At 41.7% G+C, this 22,415-nt stretch overlaps 1 protein-coding gene across 1 annotated transcript; it reads left to right on the top strand.

Moving 5' to 3' along the window:
- Positions 1 to 2,443: 2,443 nt before the first annotated feature.
- Positions 2,444 to 21,184, top strand: LOC124990193 (retinitis pigmentosa 9 protein). The gene is made up of 6 exons (XM_047559929.1): positions 2,444 to 2,798; positions 12,345 to 12,375; positions 13,673 to 13,802; positions 16,368 to 16,459; positions 19,604 to 19,665; positions 20,577 to 21,184. Exons 1-6 carry the CDS (start codon positions 2,647 to 2,649, stop codon positions 20,773 to 20,775), a joined length of 666 nt encoding a protein of 221 aa, XP_047415885.1. The 5' UTR covers positions 2,444 to 2,646; the 3' UTR covers positions 20,776 to 21,184.
- Positions 21,185 to 22,415: the final 1,231 nt, after the last annotated feature.

Below are 22,415 nucleotides of genomic sequence, written 5' to 3'. Positions count from 1 at the left end.
GGCTATGGATAAAAATTACTTTTTGGAAAATTATAACCACCGGGGAAAGAACCCCTGTTTGTCTCATTGGTTGATGAAGGTGATTGCATTCACTATCACTGCCAGATCTGAGATGGTCTTGACTTTGTTATTGTTGTTGTTGTTATTATTATTTTATTTTAAAGATTGGTCTCACTATGTTGCCCAGGCTGGCCCGAACTCTTGGGCTTAAACAATCCTCCTTCTTCAACCTCTCAAGTAGCTGGAACTACATTTGTGCACCACAGTGTCTGGTCGACTCCACTGGTGATGTCAGCTTTCAAGACCCACCTCCATTTTCTCTTTTGTTCCACAAGCAGAAAAACTGGTTTTAGATTTTTTTGTTTGTTTGTTTTTGTTTTTTTTGCAGTGCTGGGGATCGAACCCAGGGCCTTGTGCATGCAAGGCAAGCACTCTACCGACTGAGCTATCTCCCCAGTCCAAAAGCTGGTTTTAAAAAAGGGGGAACCATGCACTTCTTTCCCCTTGGCACCAAGAGGAAGTTCAAACCACATAACACCTGGGCCCTTGTTCAGGAAAGTTCAACCAAGTCCCACACCCTGCCCATAACAAAATCCAGGGCCACTCATCTTTGCTTCAAGCCATTTTTTGACCTGCTGAGGTGCCTGATGTGCTTTCCCCCAAAGTCTCAATATGTGAATAATAAATTTCTTCACACCTCTCAGTGCACGGGTGGCACCTTTCATATTGGCATCAAACCAATTCTAGGGGTGTGGGGCCCATCATGCTGTCATGGACTGACTACAAAACCCTACATGTCACCTTGGACCAGCAATCAGGAAATTTACTGGTCAGGTACCAAAATACATTAAAGACTTCTGCACAGCAAAGTTAATATCAGTGTGAAGGGAGAACCTACAGACTGGGAGAAAATCTTTACCAGCTACTCTTCCAACTGAGGATTAATATCCAGAATATATAAAGAACTAAAAAGAAAAAAACCTCAACACCAAAAAACAAACAAACATACCAACCCAAATAACTCAATTCAATAAATGGACAAACAGTTGAGCCTGGTGGCACAGGCTTATAATCACAGCACTTTGGGAGGCTGAGGTAGGAGGATTGAAATTTCAAAGCCAGCCTCAGCAATTTAGCAAGAACTTGTCTCAAAATAAACTATATGTTCGGGGCAGTGGCACATATGCCTGTAATCTCAGTGGCTTGGGAGGCTGAAGCAGGAGGATTTCAAGTTCAAAACCAGCCTCAGCAAAAGTAAGATGTTAAGCAAGTCAGTAAGACCATGTCTCTAAATAAAAATACAAAATAGGACTGGGGATGTGGCTCAGTGGCCAAGTGCCCTGAGTTCAATCCCTGGTACCCCTGCTAAAAATATAGATAAATGTATACATATATATATATAACTGGTTGGGCATGTGGCTCAGTGATTACTCCCCTCTGGGTTTAATCCCTGGCTCACCCACTCCACCCCCCCCCCAAAAAAATAGTTATTCAATTGAACTAAATAGACTCCTCCTCTCCCCCCTCCCCCATCCCTCCCTTCCCGCCTCCTCCTCCTTCTTGCAACTGGGATTGAACCCAGAGGTGCTTAACCAGTGAACCACATTCCCAGCCCTTTTTATTTTATTTTATTTTTAAATTTTGAGACAGGGTCTCACTAAGTTGCTTAGGGCCTGGCTAAATTGCTGAGGCTGGCCTTGAACTTGTAATCCTTCTGCCTCGAACTCCCAAGTCACTGGAATTACAGGGGTGAGACACCACATTTGGTTAAACAAACACTTTTCTAAATAAATACAAATGATCACCAAGTAAATGAAAAAATACTCAACGTCTGTATCCATTGGGGAAATGCAAATCAAAACTACATTGAGAATTTTGGGGATGTAGCTTAGTGGTAAAGCACTTTACCTAGGATGCACGAGGACCTGGGTTCAATCCCCAGTCCTTCAAAAATAAATAAAAATATAAAGTAGATAACTAAATAAAAGTAGACCTTAGTGGGCTGGGGATATAGCTCAGTTCATAGAGTGCTTGCCTTGCAAGCAGACAGGCCCTGGGTTCAATCCCCAGCAGCGCAAAAAAATAAATAAATAAAAATAAAATAAAATAAACTTTAAATTGTTTAACGAACAATTTAGTTAACTTCCAGCACCCAAACTTTTGTAAATACAATGAACGTTGACTGTTGTAACCATGGATCACATGCTGCTCTGGAAAACTGGAGAACTTATATGGAGATTTACTTTTTTCCAAAAATGGATGAATCCTACTAATATGAGTGTGCAGTGTATCCAGTCTCTGGAGGACCCACGTGACTTGTACCAGGCCGAGGCCCACAAAGGGGCGTGGCCCCGCAGGTAGCCTGGGTCAGGAAGCCTCTCAGGCTCCGCCCTGCCCCCCGCCCGCCTCTGCTCCAGGTCGCCGCCAGGGGCGCAAGAGAACCCGGCTAGGGGAACCCGGACTTGGGGAACTGGGACTTGGGGGCCGAGGCGCGGAGGCGGGGGCCTGGCAGCCCCAGCTGGGATACCGGCCCGGGCCCAGCGGGTCGCGGGGCGGCGGGAGGGGGCGCTGCGGGCCTGTCGGGCGCCGCGGAAGGAACTGCGACCTTGGCCGCGGCCTCCGCCGGATCCGCGCGCGGGGGCCGCGATGTCGTCCCGGCCTGGGGCCGACGACGCTGGGGCGCGGGGCTCGCGGCGGCCGCGGGAGCCGGCGGAGCAGGAGCTGCAGCGGCGCCGGGAGCAAAAGCGGCGGCGGCACGACGCGCAGCAGCTGCAGCAGCTCAAGCACCTGGAGTCCTTGTGAGTCCGCCGGGCGCCGCGGCCGCTCGCGGGGAGGGGGCTGCGCGCCAGGCCGGGCTCGGGCGGTCCTGACCCTCTGGGCCGCGGCCGGAGCCCGGGGCTAGGCGACGAGAGCCCGCGCCTCAGGCCCCTCCTTGGGGCGAAGGGTGGCGGTCCCGGCGCTCGCCAGCTTGGCCTCGTCCTGGGCGGGGAGACCCGGCCCCACAGGCGCCTCCCGCGCACGTGGAGGGCGGTGTCGGCCCCGGGAGGCCGCGCGCGTGTCCCGCCGCCCCAGGACCAGCCGCGTCTCGGGCGCGCGGGCGGCGTCGAGGACTGACAAACACGCCCCGCCGGCACCTCGGGGCCTGTGGTTCCGCGTTTCTCTTCGCCCGCCCACCCCGACTCTTCTTCCTCGGCCGTTAAGGGGAGGGAGACCCGGGCGTGTCGCTGCGCTGTGGGGAGGAGACTGGAGCGCCCAGGGCTGGCCCCGAAGGTCCCGGGGCGGGCGGCGGGGACGGCGAGTGTGGCGCCTCCGCAGCCCTCGGAGCCCAGGCCGGGCCCGGGGCGCGCAGGGGCCGCTGCAGCTCGGCGACCGGAGCCCGGGACCAGCGCCGTGGTTCAGGGTCCGCTCGGCCTGGTGGAGGCGGCTCAGTGACCCTCGCTGCAGAGGCCACCAGGAGTCCATGCGACCTGCAGAGGGCGGGGTGCGGAGGAGAGTCCAGTGGAATCTGAATCCGCCCTTCTGGGTTAAATAGGCAGAAAACACTCTAAGGGAAAAACCATTTTAGTTTATGAGACACTTTCAAAGGGCCGAGGCAGGCTAAATTGGGCAACTTAGACCCTGTGTCACGATAAAATAAAAGCAGATGGGGATATAGTTCAGTGGCGGAGTGCCGCCCTTGGATTCAATCCCCAATATGGGGGGGAAGAAAAAAAAAAAAAGAAAAGGAAAATTTAAAAAGTCTGGGCTTGGATGTAACTCAATTGTAGAACACTTGTGTGACTGAAGCTCTGGTTTCGCTCCCATTTGCTGGGTCGGGGAGCTGAGAAGTTTATTTTTTGAGACCGCGTTTTTACATATTGCTCCCTGAAGCAATCCTCCTGCCTTAGCCTCAGCAATAGATAGAGGTCTACACCACCCCTTCTGACTGTTCGAATATTGTCGCCATCTGGACGTTCTCTTATTTTGTCAATAGCTTATCTTCTTGAATTTTTAGGGATACCCATTAGTTTTCTTTTCTTTCTTTCTTTCTTTTTTTTTTTTTTTTTTTTTTTGATTGCCTTCTACCCTATCACCTGTATCTTCTTAGCCTTTTTGTTTCATTTTCTCTGTGGCATTGGGAAGTGAACCCAGAGACACTCCACCACTGTCCTATATTCCCAGCCCTTTTAAAATTTTCTGTTTTGAGACAAGTCTTCCTAAGTTGATCTGTAACTTGTGATCCTCTTTGCCTCAGCCTCCCTAGTAGCTGGAATGACATGAATGTATTACCATTCCTGGCTCTTCTTTGCATTTCCTTTTTAGTGTTTTTCATGTAGAAATTTTATTCTACTATGTAGGGATCCTGGGGTCTCCCTCATATTTTAGAGCAAGGCCCTATAGTGCCATTTTGAAGGGGGCTGTTAAGGAGAGAAAGAAAGCAAAGGTCTAGGATTGATGACTAATGAGATCTCATTTTTTATGGGGCAACCCCCACATATCAGTAAAGGGAGCTTTTTCGTGGGACCCCTTCCTTTTTTTCAGAGACTAAACTAATAACCTTAAGTCTGAGTGCCAGAGATGTTCCTGGTGCCAGTGTTCTAGGTTGGGACACTGGACAGAGCAGAGCATTGCAAAATTCACACTAAGACTCAACAGTTTTTCCCAGTGCTCAGCCTCATCCTCAGCTCTCCAGTATTCCCATGCAGCTGGGCCTTTCCAGTTGTTCCTCAGAGGATTCAGCCTGCCGTTTTTTTCAAGGGTTGGGCAGCCCGGTCTCCTGGGGCTGTATGGAAGGAGAAGAGTGGAGACTTCAGCCCCTCCATGACCCTCCCAGCTCCCATCTTCCATGTGTTGTAATAAAATAGCCAATTAAGACATTCTTTCACTTTCCATGGTCTTACCAAACTTTTCTTGCAATTCTCTGTCCTCCTCTCCTCCCAGGATTTCTTTGTGGCTTCTTGCTTATCGCTTTACTCTCATTTTCAGGGAGTCTGGGGAGAGAAGTAGATAAGCAAGTTGGTCAGGTACCATTTTGTTTTATTTCCACATTTATTAAAATTGGTGCATTATAGTTGTACATAAAAATGGGATATGTTGTTACGTATTCATACATGAACACAATATAATAGTGTAATTTGCAGGCCCCATTTTAATGGGATGTCTCAATGGGGTTTTTACAAATTGAATTCAAGACCTTTCTCCTTGTGATGAGTTCTCTTTAGGTCTCCTTACTCCACTCTAGCCAGTTTCTTATATTTGATCTTACTTTTCTTCCTTTTTTTTCCCCCCCTCATACCTGCCAGGTCCCTTAAGGCATACTCTTTTCACCCAGTTTTCTTTTGCCTTCCAACTCTATAGGAGACAGCTGCAGATACAACCCGGTGGAATGGAATATGTTTTACAGGGAGGACACCGCTCAAAGAAACCATACCCCAGCTTTCAAAAACAGTATTTTAAAATACCTGGCAAAATAAAGATTTCTCCCCACAAACTGCCTTGGAAGAATACATTTACCTCCTATTATCTCTTATCTAAATTTAATCTTTCCCTACGAGCAACATACTAGAATGATTTAATAGTAAGGTTTCTTTACAAATCATGCAAAATAATGGACTCTAATTTTCTTTTTAATTTTAAGAACTGACTTCAAAGATCACAAAGGCCTCTCATCTTTCACAGTCAGAAGCCAAAATGTACAATAAGCTCATTCCCATTTGCAAATCTGATATACTTAGTCGTTAAATATTATCTTACACTTTGAGAAATATCTTTTTTTTTTTTTTTTCTTTTTTCTTTTTGAGGCAGGTTCTCTTGCTGTGTTGCCCAGAATGGCCTTGAATCCCTGCACTCAAAGTATCCTCCTCCCTTAGTCTCCTGATACTGGGCTATAGGCATGTGCCAATGCACCAGGCCAAGAAATATCTTTTTTAAAACATGCTACATAAACTAATGAATTCTTCAGCTCTAGTGAGAAAAAATCAGCCACCTTCCTTTAAACTGGAGCTCAGAGTTTTAAAGTGAACTTTTTAGGGAATGCCATTCCTAATAATAATAGAATTCAAAATGTGCAAAAATGTATGGTTCCATTCCATTCCTTTTTCATCTATGCAAAAACATACTTTTCAGGAACTTGGAACTTTATGTGGCCATATGTTGTTTGTATAACTTCTGTGGCAAAAAAAACATGTATTGTTGGATTATTGGATATTTCTATAGATTTTTTTTACCACTCCCTTCTAAACTTCCTTTGCCACCCTGCCCCTGCCCTGCCCCACATACTGGGAACCCAAGGGCACTTTGCCACTGAGCTACATCCCCAATCCTTTTTATTTTGCCCAGGCTGCCCTTGAACTTGCTATTCTCTTGCCTCTTGAATCGCTGGGATTACAGGCATGCGGTACCTCACCCAAATTCTTTTAGGCTTCTCTGCATGAGGCAAAGCATTAATATTTCTGGTGAGTGGCTACAGATGAACTATATCATTTTCCCAAGTTACACAGATTTCTTTTGCCTATGACACACCACAGTTTTCCATTAGAAATTATTTTAAGTATTTGCTATGGAAGAACTTTGTACTATACCTAAACAGCTAATTCTTTTAACCAGTTGTTTACTGTGTATTCTTCAAAGGCTGAGTCCTCCTCTGTCCCTTAGCAAAGCTCTGGATTTATGATGATGAGAATTTGAACAGTCCCTTGGAAGGCTCCCCACATGAAGCCAAAGGGAAGTCTGTGTTGCTGTAGCCATTTGTGGCATTTCTCATCCATCATCTGGCAAAATTCTTTTTTCCTACATCTTGGCAATGAACAGAGGAAAAAACATTTCTCTCCTCTCTTCGTTCATTCTTCTTAATCACTTCTAATGTTTCCTCTGTTCAAAAAGGTCTTAAAAGTCAGTACGTAAGAAGCAGGTGATACAGAATCAGTGTGTCCCCCAAAGCTCACATATGGAAACTTAATTCCTAGTGCAACAGTGTTGGGAAGTGGAGCCTACTAGAGCATTATGTCATGAGAGCTCTGCCTTCGTGAATGGATTAATGAATTTATCTTGAGAGTGGGATGGTGAGAAAACTTTAGTGTCCCTCTCTTGCTGTCTATTGCATGTGTGTTCTTTTACCCTTCCACCTTGGGATGATACGCATGAAGACCCTCTCCAGATGGGGGCCTCCTCAGTCCTGGACTTTCTAGCCTCCAGAACTGTAAGAAATATATTTCTGCCAGGTGCATTGGTATGCCTGTAATCCCAGTGAGTCGGGGTTAAGGCAGGAGAATCCCAAGTTCCAGGCCAACTTTGGCAACTTAGTGAGACCCTATCTTCAAATTAAAAATAAAAAGGGGCTAAGGATGTAAACTCAGTGGTAGAGTGCCCCTGGGTTCAATCCCTGGTGCCAAAAAAATAAATAAATAAATAAATAAATAAATTACCTTATAATTACCCTGCCTTTGGTATCCTATTATAGCAATACGAATGGATAAGACAGTGGGTCATGGTGAAGAAAACATTAAATCATTGAAATCATTGGTTCCCTGGAGATTTAGAGGGGTAAGGCACAGATCTGAGCTAAAAAAAAGTTTACATATTACTTTTGTGGAGGTGGTATGAATCTCTTAGAACCTGTAGAAAGCCTTTCCTTTCTGGCCTGCTGGCCCCCATGCCAATTTATAGGCTCAGCCTTCTGGGTTCATGGTTTAGTTCGTGGATGGAAATGAGGAGGTCCTGGGCAGTGTCTGATAGGCAATAAATGTTCCTTGAAATGTACATAAAAGTCTCCCAGGTGATAAAGATTGTCTAGGAGCAACTCTCTGATACAAAGACACCTTTAGTAGCAATTTCAGTTCCTTCGATCCTGCTTTATTCACCTGTCAGACATTTGCTGGCAAACATGAAGTCTAACCCAGGTATGGTGACACAAACCTATAATCCTAGTGACTCAGGAGGCTAAGGCAGAAGTATTGCATAGCTCAAGGCCTGCCTTGGCAACTTGGTGAGACCCTGTCTCAAAATAAAAAATGAAAAGTACTGGGACCGGGTGCAGTGTTGTACACCTATAAATCCCAGTGGCTCAGGAGGCTGAGGCAGGAAGATCAAGAGTTCAAAGCCAGCCTCAGCAACAGAGAGGTGCTAAGCAACTCAGTGAGACCCTATATCTAAATAAAATGCAAAATAGGACTGGGGATGTGGCTCAGTGGTTGAGTGCCCCTGAGTTCAATCCCCAGTACAACCCCCTGCACCAAAAAAAGGACTGGGGATTGTAGCTAAGTGGTAAAGTGACCTGAGTTCAGTCCCTAGCAAAAAAACAAAAAACATGCCCCCCCCCCCAAAAAAAAAAAAAAAGAAAAAAAGAGAGACAAAAGAGTCTGGTGGAGTTGTTTTTGTTTATTTGTTTGCTTGCTTTTGCCTTTGTCTTTGTTTTGGTACTGGGGAATGAACCCACTGAATTATATTCCCAGTTCTTTTTATTTTCTACTTTGAAACAGGGTCTTGTCAAGTTGCTGAGGTTGTTTGGACTTGCAATCCTCCATCCTCATCCCTCCCAAATTTCTGGGGAATAGGCATGTGCCACTGTGCCCAGCTTCCTGGCGTCTTTTATTCCCCACGTGTGATAAACATCATATTAGAATAATTCTTGGATTCCAATTGCGCATCTACTAACAATCCTGTACTGGTAAAGCTTGGCATGGAGCTGGCATTTGGGTATTGGGCAACAGCTTTGGAACTATGTAGCTGTTTCACTCTCACTTGCCATGTACCTATGCCTTCAACACATAAGCCTTATGGACATTTCAGATTCAAGTGATAACACCACCAAACCGGTAAATGTTCAAAGACCTACACCCACTCATGTGGGCAGGCAGTATTTATATATGGAAAAAAAAAAAAGTGAAAAGGAAAAACCACTTGATTGGTTACAGGTTGACATTAGCCTTAGATGAACGTTTTGGCAGTTTGCAGCCTGTGATTAGCTGAAATCTGGGATGCTTTGATTGGCCACGAATCAGCAATTTAAGAATAAACTTTCAAGTTAGGTTGCAGTTTGTTTACATATTAAGTTAGGTTACGCTTTACCCTTTACAGAGAGGGAGCTTTCAATCAAATTTATTTGAACAGAACTCTAGATGTCATGAGGTCTGCATCTTATATTAACTACCACATATGTTGGCATACAATTATAATATCAACTTAATATATTTTTAGCATCTGTAGAGTTGTTTTGATAGCTCCCTTTCCATTGATATTAATTTTTGTGTTCTTGCTCTTTTCTTGATTAGACTTGTTAGATTTTTATCAACTTTTAGCTGTATTTTTCCTTTCTATTTCATATATTTCTGCTCCTACTCTTATTTTTTCCTTCCTACTACCTAGTTTGAAAATAATTTGTTTATTTAGCTTCTTTTTGATAGAAGTACTTTAAATTGTAAGTGTTCATTTGAGTACTGTTTCATCCCAGAGATTCTGATGTTTTAAACTTTATCACTTAGTTCAAAGTACTTTTTATTTTTCTTGTGCTTTCTTCTTTGACTTGTGAGATATTTGTAAGTGTGCAATTTAACTTCAAAGTAGTTGAGACGTGGGGGTGGGGTTCTGTGTATCTTAAGGTGATTGATTTCTATTGTAATAAATCATGCAGGAAACAGTCTGCATGATTTCAAATTTTTAAAATTTCTCAAAGCTTATTTTATGACCATGTAGTCTATCCTTATTAATTTTCTACTTGTCATTTCTGTGTATAGTTCCCTATAAATAACAAGTAGGTCAAGGTGGCTGATGATGTTGTTAAGCCTTCTATATCATTACTCCTTCCAGCGAAGTGAGGTTTAAAATCTCTAAGAATGATTGTGGATTTGTCTTTCTAGTTTTATTAATTTTTACTTCATGTATTTTGAAATTTTGTTATTAGGTACATACACATTTAGGATTGTTATACTTTCTTGAAGAAGTTACTCTATTATGGTTTTGAAATGTTCCCCTTTATCTCTGAAAATACTTTTTCTTGAAATTTATGTTAATAGGTGTACTTCAGATTTCTCATGCTTACTCTCCCCATCTTTTGTTTTTAACTATTGATGTATTGATATTTAAAGTGTGATTCATGGGCTGGGGATATAGCTCAGTTGGTAGAGTGCTTGCCTTGCATGCACAAGGCCCTGGGTTTAATCCCCAACACTGCAAAAAAATAAAAATAAAGGGCTGGGGAGATAGCTCAGTTGGTAGAGTGCTTGCCTTGCAAGCACAAGGCCCTGGGTTCGATCCCCAGCACCGCAAAAAAAAAAAAAAATAAAAATAAAATAAAATAAAAATAAAAATAAAAAAATAAAGTGTGACTTACGTATATAGCATGTAGTTATTGCTTGCTTTTTACACATGTTGAACATTTATACCTTCTAATTATAATATCTAGTTTATTTATGTTTAAATTATTTATTGAGACTTGAAAAATGACACTTGATGTGAAGGTCAGTGGAAAATTGGGTAAATGATAGGTTTGATGGAATATTTCTGGAAAACAGGTTGAGTAGTCCTGCTGTCAGGTTCAGGGAGAAGATTGTTGGAATGCTTTTGTTACAGTTATTCATTCTCTCATTTATCATTTGGTAATAGTAACAGATTTATTTTATTGTTTGTTAACACTTTGTATTCTGCAAATTAAAATTCTGTCATCAGGAAAAAAAAAGCAACAAAATAGATGTCATGAGGTCTGAGTAATTGTCCCAATTACTCTTACAGGTATAGGTTGAATTTATCCCTGGGAAATAGGGTCAAAATCTGTGGCTTGCCCTCTACTTTTTCTGAGGCTCTAACAAGATAAAGAAGAATAAGGCATATTTTATGAGGCTTGGAGCAGATGGGGGTAGATTTGACTGAAAGCTGCTATACCCGCTCTGCGGCCAGATATGAAACAAAGTTTTCTAAATCATAGGCCTACAAGGCCATAGCCAGCAAGGGACATCTGTGGGAAGTTCACTATACATGTAAATGTGAATAGAAGGAAAAATAAAAGTCCCTCCTATCTCTGATCCTTACTAGAAGAAGACATGTAACCCATTTTTTAGGTGTCCTGTATTTATAAAGATGTGTGCGCATAGTCGTATATAGTGTCCCTTTTCCTGTATCTGCAAATGGAAACATGCCAAGTACACTGTTTTTTACCTACTTCTTTGTAGACCAAATTGTTGTGGAGATTGTCCTATATCAGTATCTAATTCACTCTTTTAACATTTGTTAATATTTTTCTGATGACAATTTAATATTTCCATTATGGAAACAGAAAATCAGTCACTCCTGCTTTCACTAGTTGTTCAGCATTTTGGGGCTCCCACATTTCCAACTTTCTAGAGTTGAGAGACACTTTGAAGGTAGCTGCAGTGCCCTGATAGATCTCTTTCAGTAAAATATTCCATGTGGAAGCATTGAGACACGCCATGGTCTTGCCTCCTTTTCTTCCCTTTTTATATATTTTTTGGTCTATTATGCATTCGTGACTAAAAGCCAACACCCATGCTGTATTTGATAGCGTGTGTTTATGTGTCATTACTTAAAAATGAGCATAAGCATCTGGTGCTGATTTTCCAAACATAGAATCTAGCAGTCTTTTCAGGCCGTTTGAACAGTGATGGAAAGTGAAAATGAACCAGGAGCACAGACCCAGTTTGTAGTCTCAAGACCCTGGGGGTCCCAGAGCTTGTTGGTAAGTGGAAAGAAGACCCCTTAGTAGACTAAATATAGCAGTCATGGTCCTGACTGTACCCTCCGGATGGGGCACCAAACAGTGGTCCTGCAGGCTGAGTTCAGCATGGTGAGCTTAGGTATGGAAGGCTGTCAGAGCTGAGGAATGTGCTCCTGATGGCTCTGTGTTGGGGAGAGTAGAGGCCATGGCAAAGGGGCCTCTGGGGCAGAGGCCCTGGGCCTAGCTCTAACTGCACCTCTTCTGTGCTTCACTAACTGTGCTAGAGAATACATGGCTGCTTTCCCCCCAGGAGCCTGTTCTTTTCAAGAACGTGAATGTTATGCTGGATAAGCAGCTTGACAAAACCATCATTATGTTCTGGAACCAGACTAGCCCGTGGTCTTCCTACCTCACATTCTTCCTACAATCTCTTTCCCTTTTCCCAAAATAAAATCATTTTGGTGGGACAATAAGTTATTATTTCAGTGAATTTAAGTTCTAGTTCTCTGCAGGATCGCTTTGTTTGCATGGAATCTTGAGCACTGAACATATTCTATTAACTAACGTAGAAACAATGTAGTTTTAAGTTTTTTACTATGAATATCCTTTTTATTCTGACCTGAGAGCTACCTGTAGCTCATTGAATGTTACATTCCTATTAATGTAATTGATAAAGTTTTGCTTCTTTTTTCTTTTTTAGCTATGAAAAACCTCCTCCTGGGCTCATCAAGGTTAGTGTGAAGTTTGTATTCTGGTTATTCTGTTAGACATACTTGCACGTTTTCTAACTTGTTAGGAAAAATGGCTGTATAGGTTTTAAACCTCCTTTTATGAAAATGCTGTTTCTTCCCTGTGGACGCCAGATGGGTCCTAATTTGGGGCCTTGTGCCTTTGTGGAAATTTCATCAGGCGTGTTCCCTTCCCCAAAGAACCAGCCAGGCGCGTGTACGCGCGCGTGCGCCTCGTGTGTGTGTGTGTGTGTGTGTGTGTGTGTGTGTGTGTGTTCCTGGGCCACAGCTCCCCTTCTCTCACTGTGACTGCCTCTCCTCAAAGCTTGGCTGCCTCATTTTCCTTGCCTACCTCACCTGGTCAGCTCCTCAATACACCCCATGCTGGGGTCTCGAGTGTCCTCAGCTCAAAGAGCAGCCTCTGGGGAGACCTGAGAGCACATCTACTACAGCCTCCCTGAACAGGGCCCCTCTCCCAGCTCCCTGGTCACCCTGTCAGGTGTCTCTGCATGAGGGAAACTTAGAAAAGCAGGTGAAACCAGATTGCCTCTCGTGAATAACTTTCTATTTTGGGGGGTTAGAAGGGTGCTAGGGATTCAACTCAGGGTCGCTCTACCACTGAGCTACATCCACTGCCCTTTTTAGTTTTCATTTTGAGACAAGGTCTCACTAAGTTGTCCAGGCTAGCCTTGAACTTGCAGTCTCCTGCCTCAGCCTTCTGGGTAGGATTAGGAATTACAGGTGTGCACAAATGTGCCAGGTCATAATGAACTGTTCTAATGTAACATACCATCTCTATTATACAGAAAACCTGGTTTACTTTTTTTTTTTTTTTTTTTTTTTTTGGGTGCTGCTGGGGATAGAACCCAGGCCTTATACACGCCAGGCAAACTCCCTGCCACTGAGCTCCATGCCCCTTGCTCCAGTGTTTATGCCTTGCCTGATTCCACACATTGTGAGGGAGGGAAAACTTTTTTTTGATCATTGCATCTAATTTACATCAGAATGTGGCGCTCACAAATAATTTCCCTCTGAAGGACAGACTTGTGCTTCCCTATAACTTTCCTGTAGTAAAGTTTGTTTTTTTCTGCAGAAAGTTGTTTTTCTGGTGTAGTTCTTCTCCTTTGTTTTCCTGTTTCCCTGCCAGGTATAATTTGTCTTTCTTGCTCCTGGGGATGACTGAAGATGACATTGGGACCTGCGGCACAGGAGAAAGCCAGGCAATAATGGGTTGCTAGGAAGGAGAGACAATTCTAATGCTTTGTTGCGATGTTGTTTATACATTGTTCCCTTCATTTAGGAAGACGAGACTAAGCCAGAAGACTGTATTCCTGATGTACCAGGCAACGAGCATGCCAGGGAATTTCTGGCTCACGCGCCAACTAAAGGACTTTGGATGCCCCTGGGGAAAGAAGTCAAAGTTATGCAGTGTGAGTGTGGAGGAGTTTAAATGACACTTCCATTACATGCGAGTTGCATACTACAGTGTACAGAGTGTGTAACAGCCTTAGGCTGTGATGTTAAACAATTGCAAGTGATTATTTTCAACAAATATCCTGGGGATCAGGCTTTTCCTATAAAGTGAAGGACATGATCACTTTATAGATGTTCCTTTCTCAGTGAACTGTGAGACAGTTCAAATAGTAAGTGATCTGGGTTATAGCTTTTTGAGGGGCACAAAACCAATCTGACCCCTGAATGTTGTCATCATTATTGATTTTTACAAAACTAGAAAAGAATGAACACTGGGAGTAGGTCCACTTCAAATACCAGAAATCCCACTATTGTCACCATCGTTCTGTGGTTTCCTTAAAATGTTTATCTGGTAGGGGAAAGCCTTTGGTTAATTTACAGGGTTTACAAAATTGTTGTCCAATTTGTAACTATATTTTCATTACTTGTAGGAAAAAACAGATTTATACAGGTTGTTACTTGGCCATGCTTGAGGGACCTTCTGGTATATTACCTTGTAAACAGATTCCTTAGTTGTCATGATCATGGAATCTCAGGATGGGGAAGAAAGCAGATGAGTGTTTGTAATCACCTAGAAGTCTATAGCTTTTTTAAAAAACTTAAATGCCACTTCTCTGTGTAACGAGGTGAGTTAGTTGTATTTCACTTATGATTTCACATTTCTTTTTTTGATCAAGAAGTTAATGAAGCATTGAAACATAAGCTTTAGTCCCCCTGACATTTCTTTTAGAGGCCTGTCGGAACTTCTTTGGTATGTTTGCATGGTTATATGATATTGTATAATTTTCCAAGGGAAGATATTTTTGTATTTGTTTCCTAAATAGCCCTTTCTTATCCCTTTCTCCCATAGTGTTATAAGCTTCAGGCCTCAAAAAACTTAGATCCATCCCAGATGGGAAAAAAGACACACACACACACACACACACACACACACACACACACTTTCACTGAATTCACTGATTCTGGTGTTAACTGTAAAGTTGTTTCTCACCCTTTGCTATGTCTACAAATCAACAATGCCTTTTTTTTTGTTTTTGTTTGTTTGTTTGTTTGTTTGTTTTTGTACTATGGATTGAATGAAGGGGTGTTTAACCACTGAGCTGTATCCCCAGCCTCATGAGTCACTGGGATTACAGGCATGCACCACTGTGCCTAACAACCAATGAATCTTATAAAATTTAAAATTATTTATTAGTATTTCTGAGGGTGGCCTGGTAGTCTGCATTAATAAGAGTCTCCTTGTGTTGTCAGATTGGCTGTGAACTGCACTTGGTATTTCAAGGATTCCTTTAATTCTGAGAGAATTTTGAACAGAAATGGTAGATATCTACATGTCAACCTAGATCCATGGCATTTCACAGCCTCTCAGTTTACCATGTAGAAGGCAATTGTTTTAAAGGAAGTTGGTCTTATCTTTTCCATACATCGAAGTGTGGGGTAGATAAACATAGGGATCCCTCAGAGGCCATCCATGAAGAACTCCCAAACTTCATTCTTTTTAATGGTTTCCTGAATTCAACCCCCAGATAAAAAAATAAATAAAAATAAAAAGGGAAAGTTCTCTTCCTCTTTGACTGTTTTCCATAGTTGCCAGCTTGAAGCAAAATTGACTGATCTCACCCATGATCTCCTTTCCTGCCGCCTGACTTCCTTGGTTGATACCCAAGCACAGTCTCTAACTTATGTCACCATTCCCATACAGTTTCATGATTTGCCTCATATCCAGATGATCTGAGAGTATGAAAACAGGTCAGAAAAGTCTCTCCATTCCTGCTTCACTCACCAGTTCATCTTCCCCTAGATCTCAATACATGATGTCAAGTTCATGATCATTGAAATTCCTTGAAGATGTGTTTCCCTGGGTTGCCGTGACACATGTTATGTATTACCTTATGTCTTCTCATTAGAGCCTCCTTCTGCTACCTTTAATAAAGGGCCTCTTTAAATGGGAGAGTTTCTCTGTTCTGCAGGGAAAGTTATACTTGGATTGTAATGACATTAACATTTTTTTTAAGAGAACCTGTGATTTATAAATAAGAATCAGCTGGGCATGAAGGTACATACCTGTAATCCCAGAGGTTTGGGAGGCTGAAGCAGGAGGATCACAAGTTCAAAATACAAATAAAAAGGGCTGGGGATGTGGCTCAGTGGTTAAATGCCCCTGGATTCAATTCCTGGTATATATAAATAAATAATTAAATGAGAAAGAATGAATCAGAGACACTTGATGAAAAGATTTCCTCTAAAACATATAGTGAAGTATATAAAAATAAATTTGCCTTTTATGATACTTTCACATTGGATTGCTTTGTAAATACTTGATGATGGAATATTTCTAAAACTGTAAGATTCAAGGATGATTGTGAAAGCAGTTAGTTTACCTGTTTTCTCTGATCTTCCATTCATGGTTTACTCACTACCCTTGCTTTTAGAATGGGAGTCTAATGAAGAAAAACTTTAATATAATCTAGATGAGGTAGAGCTATGTTATCTTACAGAAATATTTCCCCTTTTCTTTTTAGGTTGGCGTTGCAAACGGTATGGTCACAGAACGGGTGACAAAGAATGCCCTTTCTTTATCAAAGGCAACCAGAAGTTAGAACAGTTCAGAGTAGTAAGTAAAATCCTAGTATCAATTCATGTTTAAAAAAAATTTTTTTTTAGTTGTTGATGGACCTTTATTTTATTCATTTATTTATATGCAGTGCTGTGAATTGAACCCAGTGCCTCACACATGTGAGGCAAGCGCTGTACTACTGAGCCACAATCCCAGCCCTCAATTCACATTTATCAGAGACAGTGAATATCAATGAGTCAGTAGTCATCAGTGAAATGAATGTTTATATAAAATACTTTCTCCAGAAGCCTTTTGGCCTGAGTGTTTCATATTAACTTCTCCTGTGTCAATTTGCATTTGTATGACCAATTAGTTCTCTTTTGAGAGGGTGGGTGCAGGAGATCAAACCCAGGGCTTGGTGCATGGTAGGCATTTGTCTCACTACTGAACTATACCCCCAGTCCCAGATTAGTTCTTTAACAAAAAACAAAACAAACTACTATTTATGTTGTTTGCTGCCAAGTGTGGTAGTGCATACCTGTAATCCACTGACTTGGGAGACTGAGGCAGGAGGATTGCAGGTTCAAAGCCAACCTCAGCAATTTAGCAAGACCCCGTCTCAAAAAGGGTTGGAGATATGGCTCAGTGGTTAAGTGCCCCTGAGTCTAATCTCCCCACCCCCCAAATTTGTTATACCCTGGGAACAGTGATTCTTTCTTTTTCTTTTTCTTTTCTTTCTTTCTTTTTCTTTTTTTTTTTTTTTTTGGTATTGGGGATTGAACCTAGGGGCACTTAGCCACTGAGCCACATCCTCAACCCTTTTTATTTTTTATTTTAGGGACTCCTCACTAAGTTGCAGAGTCTGGCTTTGTAAATCCTCCTACCTCAACCTCCTGAATCACCGGGATTACAGGTGTGTACCTCCATGCCTGGTACACGCATTATCTTTTCTTAAGTAGTCATTATCTATTCAGACCTCCCCCCCTCACTTTGTGTGTGTGTGTGGTGCTGGGGATTGAACCCAGGGCCTTGTGCATGTGAGACAAGTACTCTACCAACTGAGCTATATCCCCAGCCCAAACCCCCCCATTTCTTATTATATAAAAAAATCAAGTTTTAGCCAGATGCAGTGGTACACCCTGTAATCCCAGTGAATCTGGAGGCTGAGGTAGGAGGATTGCAAATTTGAGGCCAGTCTCAGCAATTTAGTGAGATCCTATCTCCTAATCCCTATTCAGTTCCTCTTAAAACAAACAAAAAAAAAAAAAAAAAGAAAAAAGAAAAGTCATGTTTCATAACTAAAATCAGGAGCTTCATTTCCCAGTTTTTGTTTAAAGATATCTTTTAATTAAGCTAGAAGTGTGTGTATATTTTTTCCCTAGATTCAATATTTCCTTGCTTTATTTTAACAGAATCATCTTCCAGAAGTGATAATTCATTGTTCAGTAACTGCTCTGCCAAGTGGAATATGATGCTGTGTGAATGTACTGGGGTTGTCAGCATATATCAAAATGGGGTCACCAGATGTGGGTACACACCCATAATCCCAGCTGCCAGGGAGCCTGGGGCAGGAGAATAGCAAATTGGAGGATACCTGGGTAACTTAGTGATACTCTGTCTCAAAATAAATCTGAAAAGTGCTGGGGATGTAACTCAGAAGTTCAATCTCCAGTACCCAAAAAAGAGGGGGAAAAAAATAGGTGAAAAAAATAAAGTATATTTAAGTACTTGAAGCCAATTTAAATTATCTATATAAGAATATATTTGCCTTAAAAGAATATATTGCCTTCAAAGAAACTGGGAACCTCACATTAGGATTTTTACCACCAAGTCTAATCTTGCTTCTCTTTCCAAAGGAGGTCTGCAGCAAGTAGTTTGATGCATTTATTTCCAGACTTCTTTGGTGATATGTAACATGGATTTTTATGTACTCAGGTATATATGTATTTATTTTGCTGCATGGGGATTGAACATAAGGCCTCATGACTGTTAGGCAAGCACCTTACCACTGAGCTACATCCCCAGCCCTTTCTATATTTTATTTTGACACAGGGTCTAGCTAAGTTGCCTAGTCTGGCCTCCAACTTGGAATCCTCCTTCCTTAGCCTCCTACACTGCTAGGATTACCAGAATGTGCCACTGTGCCCAGTATTTTTTAACTTATAAATGAATCATTATTATTACACATAATTTTGCAACCCATTTATTTCACTTAGTACTATCTCTTAGTCATCTATCCATGTAGACCAAAGAGAATCACCTCAATATTTCTCAGTTTGAGAACTATTTTATTACACAAAGACCAGGCCACTGTTTATGCAGTTATTTCCTGATAAAGAATATTTAGTTATTTCCTGTATCTTTCTAACAGGGAAATTCTTTATGTAGCTTTAATGAATTTACAGCGATATGACTTTTTTGTACTGGGGATTGAACCCAGGATTGCTTAATTACTGAGCTACATCCCTAGTCATTTCTACTTTTTATTTGGAGGTGTGTTCTTGCTAAGTTCCTGAGGCTGACCTTGAACTTGTAATCCTTCTGAGTCTCTGGGATTACAGACCTGTGCCACTCACTGCACATGATATGATTCTTAAAAAGGTTTAGTACAACTGAGCACAATGGCTCACGCCTGTCATTCCAGTGACTCAGGAGGCTGAGGCAGGAGGATCATGATTTCAAAGCCAGCCTCAGCAACCTAGCAAGGCCCTAAGCAACTCAGTGAGACCCTGTCTCAAAATAAAATACAAAAATGGGTTGGGTATGTGGTTCAGTGGTTAAACGCCCCTGGGTTCAATTCCTGGTACCAAAAAATAAAATAAAATAAAATAAAGGATTAGAACAGCCTCAGTCTCCTGAGTAGCTGGGAAAACAGGTACATGACACTTCTTGTGGCTTCATAAACTAAGACAAGTTGTAAAATGATGTCTTGGCAGATGGGGAATAAGGATTAGCAAGAGGCATTTTACTGTATATCCTATTGTGTTTTCTGGTTTTTGAATCATATGAACATACAGCCTATTCAAAAGCTCAATTTAAAAATAAATACTGTGTTCTAGAAAAAATGGATTAGAACATATTAAACATAAAGCTATATCAAACAATTTTTTAAAACTGGTTTCAATTACACAGGGATTTAATTTTTATTTAACTAGCAGTCTACAAAGCCTAACCAAAACTTAATCTTCTCCCACCCTTAAGGCACATGAAGATCCCATGTATGACATCATTCGAGAGAATAAAAGACATGAAAAGGATGTGAGGTGAGGTCATCTTGATGAAAACAACAACCTACTAAGTCTTAAATTGATTAGAGTTGGAAACAGCCATTCTGATAACAGAGGATGACATTTTAATTGAGTGACTGGAGGGCAGGAGTCAGTGCTGAACAGGCCAGTGTAGAGGCAACCAGCAGGCCAGCCTCCTCTTGGCCCAGCACAGTCACACAACTGGAGGTGAGGTTGGCAACCCACACTGTGGTGTGTACATAGTGTACCACTGACCATTCCTTGTGCTTTGGTTTATCTTCAATGTCATTGAGATCTGAGGTGTTAAAATTAGCCACGATTAAAGAGAAGGTTAAAAAAAAGAGGGATTTTTTTCAAATTGTTTGCATTGAATTATTCCTCGAGTGGGTGATTACTATGAAATTGGGGGAAAGATTAAGTATGCATCAGTTAGAAGTTATAATTGTAAGGACTATTGGAACCTGTAGAAATATTTAAGACAATGAAAAGGTAAGTGTGTCTTTAGTGAATTAATCATGACTTTTCCCCTCTCAATACTGCTTTTAAATTATGTTTACTTAAGGAATGGGGATGTAGCTCAGTGGTAGGGCATTTGTCTGGGATGTGTAAGGCCCTGGGTTCAATCTCCAGCACTACAAAATAAAATATAATTATGTTTATATAAGAAAACTATTGAAGTTAAAGATAGTGAACTGAGACAGACATTATGACTCTATGTGCATGTGTGATTACACGAATGGTGTGAATCTACATTGTGTATAACCATAGAAATGAAAAGTTGTACCCCATTTGCATACAGTGAATCAAATGCAATCTGTAAAAATTTTTAAAAATTAAATTAAAACCAATAATTTAAAAAATTGAGGGGAAAAAGAAAGCTATTGAAGTTAAGAATCACATTTCTTTGATCAATCTCCTATGTCTAGGATACAGCAACTAAAACAGTTACTGGAGGATTCCACCTCAGATGAGGATGAGAGCAGCTCCAGTTCCTCAGACTGTAAAGAGAAGCATAAGAAAAAGAAGAAGAAAGAAAAGCATAAGAAAAGGAAGAAGGAAAAGAAAAAGAAGAAAAAACGGAAGCACAAGTCTTCCAAGTCAAGTGAGAGTTCAGACTCAGACTGACAAGGACTGGACTTGTTCAGCATTCTCTTTACAAAAATCAAACACTGTGGCCAAAGAACAGAGAGGTGTGCCCTGGGAGTAACACAACACAGAGGACATCTGGCGTCATAGGCGTGGATTCTCACCACCTTGCCCTGGTGAGCTGTCTCCACTCAGGTGCTAGGTTTGGATGGCGCTGAGTTCCTCCAGGAAAGCTTATTCATTGACCCTCCCTGCCCTTTACTCGAGTCTGTGATTCCCCTGAAAGGCCTCCTGCAGCATGGCAGGACTGCAGAGTATCTTTGGGGAGGTACCTTTGGGTGCTAGCACAGCTTTTGCCCTTTGTAATGGTGACTCAGTTCCCACAGACTTTAGGTTGGACTCTTCTATGTTGCTGAATATAATAAAAGCTGATGATTTATTTTTTAAATGTACTTATTTATTTATGAATAATATCAGCATGTGGTCCAAATTAAAAGGTACATAAACATAAGATTTAACCAAAAAAAATTCTTCCTACTGCTTTTCTACCCCAGTTCCTTCCCCATTGGCTACCAATCTTATCAATATATATTGACATCTTTCAGAAGTACACATCACAAACATGACTTTTTTTTACATAAATACACCTGTGCACTGTTATTTTTAAACTTAACAGTATGAAAGTGACTATCTTTAATATTGAGTAAATAGGGCCTTACTGCTCTATAAAATGTATATGTTTATAGTCACCTGATATGATTTGTTGATTGGAGGAGAGATGTTCCTATAATAACAATGAAAACTCTTGTGTTACTTTTTTTCTGTGTGTGTGTATGTGTGTGGTACTGGGGTACTAGTGTACTCGGGTGCTCAACCACTGAGCTACCTCCTCAGTTCTGTTAATTTTTTGACACAGGGTCCCACTAAGTTCTGAGGCTGGCCTTGAACTTGAGGCAGTCCTGCCTCAGCCTCCTGAGTAGCTGGGATTACAGCCACCATCCCTGGCTGACTTGTTTTTAACTTGTCTGGACCTTCTGCCAGAATCCCGAGATTTTCAAGTACTTACTCAGAAAAGGTTTTGAAATGTAGGGATGCCACATCCTGGCATACACCCCTAACTTGCTTCTTCCTCCTGTTTTCTGAGCACTGACCAGCTGTACTGTTATAACAGACTGGTTCATGGCAGAGTGGAGGTGGCACCTGAAGTTAGAGGAGAAAAGTTCTGTTCTTCACTAAGCCAAAGTGCAACCTGCTGAAAGACAACTGTGTCAGTCTATACTGAGCACATACTGCTGCTTTCAGCCCTCAGTCAGGGTCCTAGAAACTCACACTTCCATTTCCTGCCTCTTTTCCTAGGAACCAGATTATCCCCAAGTAGCCAGTCGGCCCCAGTCCTAACTCTCACTAGTCAATATTACCAGTCTTGTCCTTGGAATACTACCTCAGGAACACAAGAGTTCAAACAGGAATACTGAGGACCTACTTGTTTGTTTACCTGACTGAGAATTGAACATAGATGCTTGTGCATGCTAGTCAACCACCACTAAGCTACACTCCTGGCCTATGGGACATTATTTCTGAAAACTGGAAGGTTAGCTGAGTCAGCCATGTCTTCCACTTACCTGTCACTCTTCGTCAGCTCCTATTCAAATGGCTGGTAAAAATCACACAGGACTGGA

The sequence above is a fragment of the Sciurus carolinensis genome, chromosome 8 (genome assembly GCF_902686445.1).
Source record: "Sciurus carolinensis chromosome 8, mSciCar1.2, whole genome shotgun sequence".
Classification (NCBI taxonomy): Eukaryota; Metazoa; Chordata; class Mammalia; order Rodentia; family Sciuridae; genus Sciurus; species Sciurus carolinensis.
Note: the sequence above shows the minus strand (reverse complement) of the source record. Positions and strands in the feature narration are given on the sequence as shown.